Genomic DNA, 12044 nt, shown 5'->3' on the forward strand with positions numbered 1-12044 from the left:
GTGCTTTTGTTAAGGGGTATGGCCCTCCACGGCCAGATTTGAGAAACCCTGCTATATTATAAAGAATGCAAATAATATTAACAAGAAAAAAGGCAACCTGCTATGTTGGGAGTATGTCTGCTAATGGCTGTCTACTGTCTTCTGTCTGAACGACGAACGCAAACTGCGGAAAAGCAGCAGCACCTCCTGCTGGTGTGTGTGTGGTACAAGCGCGTTTCAAATCTGGCATCGATTTCTCGTGTCTGTCATAAGTTTCCGGTGACCGATTGTTCAGGTCTATTATCAAAATGGCGGCAATAGCAGCTACAAATCCTTCGCAGCTTTTACCTCTCGGTATGTGCGACTTTTGTTTTAATGCTTTATTTGTTTAACATTTTTAGTTGTTGTAGTAGGGAGCATAACGTTCCCTGTAAGTCACATCCAAATCTCAGTAACGTTACTCTTTTTATTGGACACACGTGTACATTATCGGCACATAGGCCTAATCGTTTAAATAGTTGAATTAATTCAAATTAATCGTACCTAAGATATAAACTAAAATCAGTCCCTACCGTCAGTATGGGTGAATTCTGTAAAAATGCGAGCACCACTGTGTCTGTGTGCTAATACACTCATTCACTATTAGGCTAGTTCATAATGTAAGTTATGTGCCCTCCAAGAAAAGTCGCAAATAGCGCACGAGTTACAATTACATGAATGACCAAGTGTCGTTACCAAGTCATTTTATAAGTGGGTAAGCTCAGAATATTAGATGATAGACCTTTGACAGTCTATGTGATAGACCAGCTGCCGAGTTTTTACGTTGAAAGGGGCGTGTCGAATTGAAACATTGCAGCAATTCTGTATTCTGGGTGGTAATAAATGATTTAGCAAATTATTCATCAGTCATTTATAATGATGTGATGTACGAAAAAAAAGAAAGAAATACAAAGTATCACAGATTTTTTTGCCAGGAAAAACAGTTTTTAATCGTTGACACAAAATTTTAATTTTTGTTGCAAACTCCAAATACAATTGACTCTAAAATTAGTATTTAATGTCAAACTTGTTTGAATTTCATTATTGTGTGAACTATCCCTTTAAATCATACATTTGCAGTTCATGAACCCTTAAAACTACAGGCATAACCGTGACAGCCGATATCACTGCTTTATTATTCACCCTGTTTTGGAAGGTCAAACATTGTGTTGTTGGATAATGTATGTATTTTAGTAGTAGGTTTTAGACATACTGCAAACATCACACAGCCTCAGTCTCACACTGCTTCAATTGTCTTTGATTGTGTTTTTCCGTGACTCGTATGATGTCTTTCAGAGCTGGTGGATAAATGCATTGGCTCTCGGATTCACATCGTAATGAAGAACGACAAAGAGATTGTGGGAACTCTGCTCGGGTTCGACGACTTTGTCAGTATCCTTTAACTGCTGGAACTGCTGACACATATTTGTGATGGTTAATGGTTTAGATTTAACTTAATTTTGCAAAATAAAAGTAGCCTATAATACAGGTCACTTATTCATTTATTTGTCCTGTAAATGAAGAGTCTCTTACATTTGTTTTAATGCCATTGTAGTTACTGTTTTAATGAAGTGAAATAAATGGCAAATTACAGCTGCAGCTGTAATGATGGAAAGACAGAGATAATGCATTGAATTCAAAAAGTGTGGCAGGAATGTACTAAAGATTCTCATTTCATATTGTAATGCATTCTTTGTGATGTTTTACATTTATTTTCTTAATTGTTTGAATCAGACATGGTCCTTGAGGATGTGACAGAGTTGTAAGTAGATGTTCCTACCCAAAACATGTAAAATATATGCTGTTATATTTACCCTATATACCCTATTTATGCATTTTATTTGACTTAAACATACAACTAAATATATACATGATATAAAAATGAATATGGGCTAGATGTTTCTCTGGGATATTTAAGGTCAGACACTATGGCATTCTTATTAACAGGGTTCAGAGTCAGACAGAGTTTAATTTAATTTGTCATCTTAAACATTATTTGTTATTGAGCCATAACAAAAGTGTTTTTGTGTCATAGTGAAATCACTCCAGAGGGAAGAAGAATAACAAAACTGGATCAGATTCTGCTTAATGGCAATAACATCACAATGGTATGATCATGGAGTTCATTTTTAAATATCAATCCACATTTCACACTTCACGAATTGACAGCATTTGCTTTGTGATGGATTTAGTGTATGAATATGCACGCAAACGGGTAATATGAGTGAAGCTCTAATGCAAGTTTATTTTTGTCATAGCCTGTGTTATGGTATTTTGTTTACTTTTATTACATTTTATTTGTAACCTGAATTTATCAAATTTATAAGCTCTAAAGGAAGCTGTCTCTTTAATTTACTGATTTGTAATTCCAATTTAATTTGTTAATTAGTCACTTGATAAATTACCATCAGTGTGGAAGATAAAGATAGTCGCAATGCATCAAATTTAAACTGACAACCAACTGTTAGGATTCAGTCCATATAGACTTTTTTTCAGTCTTTGACAGTTTTGTTTCAGTTTATCAGTTTTCACTAAATGAAAATCCATTTTTATGTGCATTTTGGGATATCGCATAAAAAATTGAAAAGATAAGATGTGCATAAATTCTAAAAATGTACATTTAAAAACTTGCGTAGTCAATTTACCCTTCTCCGGGAGTTTGATTGACAGGCGATCTGACCAATCATAACACAGAATCTGCCATTTTGTCCAATAAATAAACCAGACAGGCAAGTTAGTAGATTAATGCCGGTGGTTCTGATGTTCATTAATGTTCACGTGCCGCTTGAAGTGAGGCGCAACAGCTATCTGTCATGACACATTAAAGAGCTGAGACTTTCATACTAAAAATTAACCTGCTCTGTGTTGTCTGTCAGCGTGTTGTCAGTGTCCTCTTTGTTCCATGATGTATTTTAAACTGCATGAGAACATATGTGGCATGAGAGCACCATGGCTTGTCAGAAGTAGCAGTAACTAAGGGAGGGCAGGTCTTTGTGAAGGGTCAATTGAGGTAGATACATTTTGTCCGTTAAGACCATAGACCGTAAAAAAATATGGATGACGCGACTTCATTGACTTCCGCTGACCAGAGTTGAAGCTTTCGTAGGCCCGCACACTTGCGCAGTAGAGGCGCGATTATCAAAAGCCCGCCCACACTCTCACAGATGCAGAACAATTCATTATGTTGGTGTGAAATAAACAGTTATAGAAATGTAGAAATAAAAGCTAAAGCTCCAATCTCCTCCCAAAAACCTTGAAAAAAGTCTGTTAGTGCCTCAGTGACAACTTAGAGAAGCCGTCAATCTCAGCTGTCAATCATGACGTCACACCCTCCGTTTTTATAGTATCAAATAACTAAATAAAACTAAACTTATTTAAGAAACGAACACTTGAAATGAAATCATTTTGATAAAAACTGCCTAAAATGAGAGAAACCATCTTCAGGAAACAGTTATTTGAAGTGTAATTTAATTGTTTAGTGTGTCTCGCCAGAGAATAGTAAATATGCTAAATCCGCCTGCACGTTGACATGATTGATTACAGGGTAGTTTGTGACGTAAGAAACACTGACGATTTCAAATTGCATTTTTGAGACTGGCTTTTTTTCACTAGAGTTTTAAGGAGAAAATTCTCTGCAATGTTGACGTAAGAATTTTTACAGAACAAGAACAACATTACAAACTTGATTTTCACCACAGGGGGTCTTTAACAGAAATACTTGCCTACATCTAAATTTTACTGAAACAAAAAGTCACACGTTGATGATGCAAGCAGATCAGTGTTTTGACCTGAGTGAAAATCGATTATGCAAATCTTAGATTTTTGATTTTGTTTAAAGTAGAGACTCTTGACATTTCTCAGTGCTCTCAAACAGGTAAACCAAGAGACTAGGAGAAAGCCCACCAATCTATAAACATGCCTTAACACATCACTGTGGCACACGTTATGAAGACTAGTTATTGGCCCATTATATTTCATGTTGTTTGATCTGTTACATCTGTTGAAATGAAATTAATCGGACCATATATTCCATTTCATAACTTTACCAAAACTCAACACAATTAAAAATGATGATGAATAGATGAACGCTAATCAACATGAAACATTTTTTCTGTTTTCCAGTTGATTCCAGGAGGAGAAGGACCAGAAGTTTGAAAAACGTGTAGCACCTTCCAGAAAATAAATATACCATTTATGTTCCTGTTTCATGAAAGAATTGACCTATACTTTTTTTTTTAAAAGATGCATTTTCATTTCATGAGGGGAGTTTTTCCACATTAGTTCTTTTATTCTTTGTGATTCAAAATGGTTTTGTAAACATTTGTTGGTTGGTACAATAAAACAAATAAAATGACTTCATTGTATCTTCAAGGAATTCAATGTATGTTATAACAGCATTTTTTGTTACATATTCAATTTACAAGTGGAATATATAGATAAATAAACTGATGATATTTTGTAAAATTGTTGGTTTTAATGTGGTTCTGTGCTTTAAGAATATGTCCTACGGGTGAATTTGCTATTAGGGTTTTCTTATGTAACTGTTCACTGTGACTAATTGAACAAGTTTAGTTACAAACCACTTCAAAGGATGTATCTACTGTATCTAGAATGTCAAAAATGATGAAAAGAAATGAGAAGTTCTGAAAACTGGTCTAGTTGTACAACTACACGGTATATTTGGGTTCCAGTAAGCATCTGGCTCAGTACATGGATGGCTTCTCTTCTCCTTTGGGATTTGTCACCTTCTCCAGGTTCTTGCTGATGACATCATACAGTTCAGCCTGAGTACAAACAACAGATATGTCCACAATTATCGTGATTCATTCGGCCATATCTTTCACTTGTGTTGTAGCATTTCTCATTTAGAAGCTGTTTGCTAAATGAATAAATGTAAACAACTCACATAGAAACCGCGTATGTCAAGCAAAATCACTCTGATCTCAGAATATGCTGCTTCGTCCTTCTCGTGCACCAGAGAACGATAATCCATCTGTCAAAAAAGCATGTCCTTTATTATTACACAAAAAGAGTATGAAAGTGACTTGAAACTATGAGGTCAACATGTAAATCTAAGGCCTGTTATACAAGACAAGTTTGAGCAAACCGTTTTTTGGGCTCAAGAAAGGCGGTAGATTGGTTTTTAGTGGTGTTCATTACCATGATGAAGCTCCGGAGCAGGTTTTATTCTGGGTTAAAGACTGCAAACCAAAACTGGACCTATCAGCTGTGAGTAAAGTGACATATATCTGAAGCAATAAGGCCACTCCCTCAACATCAGCAGTTTACGGTGAGTACATTTTTGAGAAAAAAATTGCCCATCTTTTGCTACTAATTATTTATATTTACATAACATGAATTATGATTTATTTGTATGATTCTATGAATGAACAATTCATATTAAACTTTGTATTTAAATTAAAATAAATAAATACATACAAATACTATCATATAAATAAAATATCAATCTTTTTAACTTACTAAGCTTCTTTTGAGCTCTTTCTGAACATATATAAGTTATAGTTGGTAACACTTTACAATAAGGTTGTATTAGTTAACATAAGTTAATGCAATAGTTAACATGAACAACACATCTGTTCAGCATTAGTTAATCTTTGTTAACGTTAGTTAATAAAAATACAGCTCTTCATGGTTTGTTCGTGTTAGTTCAGAGTGCATTAACTAATGTTAACAAGATTTTAATAATGCATTAGTAAATGTCGAAATTAACATTAACAAAGATAAATAAATGCTTTATAAGTGCAGTTCATTATTAGTTCATGTTAACTAATGTAGTTAACTAATGTTAACTAATGAACCTTATTGTAAAGTCTTACCAAGTTATTTATATTTTAATTATTTAAACTTGCTTTTTATGATATAGTCAGATATTTTCTTTCAGTAGCCTCTCTCAAACTTTTGCTGCAGCAGCAGTGTTTATTCCTGCCTTGTAAATGCATTTATCATAATGATCTTCAACAGAGAAGTGGATTGTGTCGACTTGTGATAAGTGAATCAAACTGACACAGATTTAAATTGAATCAAACTGACACTCCATGATCCATGTGGTTGGCTGTTTGCTGCACATCACACTCCAGTTTATTAAAAACTGAGTTTGAAGAGTTGAATGTATAACCAATGTTGTAAGACCACTGAACCTGATCTAAACCAGGGCTGTGAAATCACCCTCTATTCCCTTAAAGAGCTCTATTTAGGGCTCTCTAATAGGGCTCTACCATTTGTAGTGGTGTCTGAAACCCCACTGAACGTTATTGAGTGCACTCATTCAATCCCATAATGCACGGGAATAACAAGTGTACAACTGATGTACACTCAACGGCTATAGAATACCCAAAATGCACTGTGAGGGTCCTGCTGAATGAATTCCCGCGTCTCGCCAGAAGATGGCGCCCACAGCTGTATCATCCATCCTTTTTCCAAACCACATGGGTACAGCCAATATTAACACTGGCCATAAGAGTTCAAGACAAATCTTTTCATTACTACTGGAGCTGCCAGTTTGCTAAGCTCCAAATGAACAGCAAGCACAAACTATACAAAGGGTACAGTCAGTGTCTGCAATTCCCTTCTTCAAGTGGACTATATAAGTGGAGTAATGTAGAGAATAGTGAATACTCTAAACCTATTCTAAAAACTTTGCTTTAGCTAGCTTCATGTAACAGGCCACTGGTGATTTACCCCCAAACAGTTCGATATGCAAATCAGGGAATCATGTATTATTTTAAAGCAAACTTCAGATAAAACTACAGATTAAGTGAAATAAATAATATGCTTTTTGAATAATCAAATTAGTTTAATTGCTGTGTATACATGCCTTTTCATATTCTTAAAATGTGGGGGAAGGAATGTTTAATGTGTGTGAAAATACAAAAAATTCCTTTCAGAGTACTCATTCCATCCTGACTCATCAAAGGGAAAAAAAGGAAACCAAAAATGAAAACGACCGAATGATTTACTCACCCTTAAGCCATCCTAGGTGCATATGTCATTCTTCTTTCAGAAAAATACAATCGGAGTTAAATTAAAAAATATCTTGCTTCCGGTGGACCGCCTTCCGTATTCAACTTACCGAAAAAGCGTAACTGGCATTACGATGACGTCAGACGTAGCATAAGTGTTTTGAACTGCGAGAGGTGTTACACTTTCTGCGTAAGCTGAATTTAAAAAGTTTTAAATATGGATATTTTTCTTACACAATCGCATCGCTTCACTTCAGCAGGCCTTTATTAACCCCCTGGAGCTGTATGGATTACTTTTATAATGGATGGATTCCCCTTTATGGGCTTCAATTCACTGCCATTATAATGCTTGGAAGAGCCAGGGCATTTTTTAATATAACTCAGTTTGTATTCGCCTGAAAGACCGTTATATACACCCAGGATGGCTTGAGGGTGAGTTAATCATAGGGTATTTCTTTTTATTTTTGGGTGAACTATTCCTTTAAATGGCAAAAAAACTGAGAATATGATACTGAATGCCCTATTTAATAAGTGTAGCTAAGCAAAAAAGTTTACACTAATAAGTTGATTGGATAGGTCACTCACCACATGGGTGTCTTTGGAAGCTTTGGCCACTGCATCACCTCTCTCTGAGAAGTACCTGCAGATAAACACTTTGATTACCAACATGACAACATCAATGAATGAATGAAGACAGAGTAAAAGATGTAATCTTGTTTCCACCACAGAATAAAAAATTAAAAAGCTAATTGCGACTTTTTTCTTTGTTTTTTGTGAGTTTTAATCTCACAATTCTGAGAAAAATATTGTGAGATAGAAACTTGCAATTGCAAGAAAAAAAGTCACAATTGAAAGATAAAAATCGCAATTGTAAGATAAAAAGTCGCTATTACCTTTTTTATTTTGTGCCTGAAACAAGCTTCCATAGTATGCTTAATCAATGAACTGAAATAGTTAGGAACCGCACATACTTGTTAATGTTGGTCTGAAAACCCTCCACCTTGGTCTTCACAGCAGTAATTCTCTCAAGGATTTTTTCCTAAAATTTCAACCAGTCATGTTAACCGCCACTTATCTTTAATATTCGGAAACAAAAACATTATGTGCCACAGTCGATCACAGTCTATAACACTGTCTATAAACCAGCCATCTGCATTGAAGAATTAAGGGTTAATTACCTGAATTGCAACTCCAAAATCATTTCCATCTTCTATTTTTGGAATCAGATGAGCAATCCAGCAAGAGACCTGAAGAAAAGTAAAGAACAATGCTGCCAAACTACAGTCTGGGAAAATGCTGAAAACTGATCTAGGAGTCAATTTTGCCCACTTACAGTGATGCAGGTCTCCTTCAGAGCCATTATCTCCGGTTTTACAATATCCAGCAACTTCACAATCCGCTCATTTCCTTTGATGAAGCCACACTTGGGAGCTGACACAAGAAAATCTAACGTTACAACAATGTTCCACATAACAGTTATTTTATCTACATTTTATCTTACATCATAACACTTTTACCTGCTTTTTCAGTAGATTTTCCAGTCACACTTTTTTGTTGATTACCAGGTTATGTTGTGCTGTTAACCTCACCAGTGTGTTTTCCTTCTAAACCAGCATTTAATGTTATCAAACCAGTTGGACTACGATTGATTTTTGAGGCAGCTGCTTCAGTAATCTACCATCAAGAATAAATATGCTTTTCATTATTTATATTCACTTACTTATTTTCTGTCACTCTTCACAAAGAGGTGCACAAAGTTATTTTACTGTGGTATAAAAAAAATCCCCCAAAGTACTCTACCTACGCCAGAGTTTGGCAGCACTCCAACATGTAGCTCGGAAAACCCCCCCGCCAAATATTAAATGTTAAAATAAGTACTCCACCTAGTCCATAATGCATCAATGGCTGCATTAAGAGTAAACAAAAGACTTGTAAGTACAGCAAAGTGTACTGACAACCACACGCCCGTCTGTGTATAATGCTTAGCTAATGAGGTACTAAACCCATGGGGAAAGCCTCAGGTCTCAAGAATTTGTTTAAAACAAAAAGAAAGAATACCAGAATCATAAACAACAAATTGACTTGTGTGACTGATTCCAGACAACAACAAAAAAATCTTCTGACAGGATCGGGTGTGGATATTGGTTAAAAAAGGGCGGGAACCCTGAAAAACATTCACTTCCTATTTTAATATATATATATATATATATTTTACTCTTTTAATTTACAGAGACTAGCCCCCGGTTTCACAGACAAGGCTTAAGTTAGTCCCAGACTAAAATGCATGTTTGAGCTGTTTTAACGGAAAAAAAACTTGCACTGATATATCTTAAAATATGTCACTGCCATTGTTTTGTCTCAAGATGCACACCAGTGAATGTTTTTTTTTTCTTTTCCCAAATCCCATTTATAAAAGGAACTTAAATGCTCTAACTGAACTGAGGCCTAATCCTGGCTTAATCTAAACCCTGTCTGTGAAACCAGGGGTCCGAGTATCCATGCACAGATTAAAATTCATATGGATTAATTTTCCGATCTCTTTATGAACTTTTTGAAGCGTCAAAGTTGCAATTGTGTCTGTCTATATGGAGTGGTCAGAGAGCTCTCAGATTTCATCAAAAAGGTCTTCATTTGAGTTCTGAAGATGAACAACAGTCTTACGGGTTTGGAGCGACATTCTACATTCATTTTTATGTGAACTAGCCCTTTAATCATGTGCTCTGAACTCATAATTGCATAATTTTTCTCTACTTGAAGGACACATACCTTTCTGTAAAGTTCAGCTATTCTTATTAAACACACTTAAACTAGATAATTAAGATTTTCAAGAACACTTGATATTTACAGATGTGTGTTAAAGCAGGTTGGAACTGAACAGGAAGGAGGATCTACATGAATAGGTCAAGACAAAGGGTGTATCTAAATCAGCTCCCTAATTCATGATTCATGATTTCAGGAGTTAGGGCACTGATCAGGGAGTCAGACATTTTAAGGGCTGTCTCAATCGCAAAATCAATTCAGGGCACTGAAACGTTTACTCTCTAAAAAGTCCCACAATGCACCATGAAAACCAGGGAGCATCGATGCTCCCTATGTTCCCTTAACAGAAGTTCTGAAAAGCAAAAACTTAAAATACAAAACACAAACCATTATTTTATTATATTCCAGCACTAGGCAGGTAACAAACATAATCTAACATTTATAATTTATTTACGGCTGAAATGTTGCATGTATACATAACAATGTGTAATTTATCATAATGTACTTTAAATAACATTACAAGGAATGTCAGAAAGATATCAGCTCTGCTACTGTTCATAAATACTCAAAGTGATGTTGTACAATGAGGACGGTTTCACCGGTTTCATTGGTGTCCCTATGTTTAGTGAGCCAGCGTCCTTTACTGTTCTTACCAGTGCCCGAATTTGTGTACACCATAAACTTATTCACGAGCTCGGGAGCTGATTGAGATGTACCCAAAGCCTTTATTCTCCACCCTCATCGACGAGATCACATGACTAGCCAGATAAACTGTGTGTGTGCAAAATTACCTTTCTTCTTTTTCTCATCATCGTCATTTTTATCTGTCTCCATCTCCTATTAAAATATTTTAATATATGTTAGGTTTAGGGACAGGGTAATCTATTTCTAGTATCAATATGAATCCTGAGTCGGATGCAAACCTCATCCTCCGCAGCAGGGGGGTCAGGAATGGGAATGTCCAGGGGTGCATGGAGAGACGAGAGGTCAGTGATACTGAGCTCACCCCCCTAAAACCATAAAAGAGAAGTATTTTTATTTCAATTGTAGCTGGAGTCAAAGTAAATTTCCTCAACTGGTTACCATGGGCAGCAAAACCAAGGTCATTAGTAAATTTCCCAAGGACACACATACAGTAGGCTACTGACACATGAATACCTAAAGATACAGGTCGAAATAAAATGTACCTTCAGCAGGTTGTCGAGCTGTGAGATCTTCAAAGGTATGTGATTGGAGAATAGCTCTTCTGCCTGCCAATACAATGACTATTTTAAGCACAAAGAGCCATAGTGCAACGATCCCAAATAGCCTATGTGTGTATTATTTGAAGTGAATTCATACCTGTTTATATAGTGACTGACGGTAGTTTTCTATCTGGATGAAGGAAACACAGATGAACAATTACAATAGAAAAATTTAGGCTATCTTTGTCCATGAAAATGATCGCGCCTTCAGGTAATGTCCGTGTTTACTTTCATTTTCAACATTCGCGGATGAGGAAGTGTGACTCAGGATTTTTTTTGTTTTTACATATAAAAAAGTGGTTTCCAATAGTATTTTATATTCAACAATCAAACTAAAAAACTAAACAAAAACCCTTTAAATCTTTGTAGGAGCTGTAGGCTACTATCATAGTTTAAAAAGACGCAAACGCGTTTACTTAATATGTTTGACTCTGTTGACAGTGGAAATACCGAGATGAACTTACCCTCACTGCATTATCAGAGTTTATCTTCAGTACTTTAGCTCTGGACATAATGAAAGCAATTTGTTGGTATTTTAAGAGGAAAAGATCACGGTCCACTAGCAGCAGACGTTCAGGTGGCTCGTGCAATTCACTTTCACTTCCAGATACTTTCGGTTTGATAATGACGCCCACAATCCACTAAAGGATACAGTAAAGTGGGCTACAATTTTATTTATCATTATTATTATTGTTTTAACGTTTTTAGATTACTGTGTGTAGCATTGCATATTTTACTTAGCCTACATATTTATCATTACATTATTGTTTTTCAAGGGGGTGCACAGTACACACCGTAGCCTATGCAAGGCATATGGGTCCACCAGGACGCTAGGGGGGGCCAAAACATCACTTTAGAATTAATCAAATAGTTTATTTCTGTATCTTATGGAAGAGGCTCTTTTTAACAGTGAGTAGATGAAGCTGTATTTCTAAACAAGCCTTTATGCGCTTATATAATTATTATTACTCCATCCATCACACACACACACACACGAACACACACACACGCACAAGCACACGCACACGCACACAGGTTTGTT

General features: G+C 35.8%; 2 protein-coding genes across 2 annotated transcripts; one reads left to right on the top strand and one right to left on the bottom strand.

The window, feature by feature from the left end:
• The first annotated feature begins 222 nt into the window (after positions 1–222).
• Positions 223–4277, top strand: lsm5 (LSM5 homolog, U6 small nuclear RNA and mRNA degradation associated). Its single transcript, XM_079801066.1, has 5 exons — positions 223–333; positions 1315–1410; positions 1753–1780; positions 2054–2126; positions 4141–4277. Exons 1-5 carry the CDS (start codon positions 288–290, stop codon positions 4171–4173), a joined length of 276 nt encoding a protein of 91 aa, XP_079657192.1. The 5' UTR covers positions 223–287; the 3' UTR covers positions 4174–4277.
• Positions 4278–11831, bottom strand: psme2 (proteasome activator subunit 2). Its single transcript, XM_079801065.1, has 11 exons — positions 11467–11831; positions 11100–11132; positions 10946–11008; positions 10682–10768; positions 10550–10595; positions 8332–8429; positions 8177–8245; positions 7970–8037; positions 7584–7638; positions 4925–5011; positions 4278–4802 (listed from the first exon to the last, which is right to left on the bottom strand). The coding sequence occupies exons 1-11, from the start codon at positions 11512–11514 to the stop codon at positions 4722–4724; spliced, it is 735 nt and encodes a 244-aa protein (XP_079657191.1). The 5' UTR covers positions 11515–11831; the 3' UTR covers positions 4278–4721.
• Between the last annotated feature and the right edge of the window lie 213 nt (positions 11832–12044).

Source organism: Gobio gobio (genome assembly GCF_949357685.1).
Source record: "Gobio gobio genome assembly, chromosome: 20".
In the NCBI taxonomy this organism is placed as follows: Eukaryota; Metazoa; Chordata; class Actinopteri; order Cypriniformes; family Gobionidae; genus Gobio; species Gobio gobio.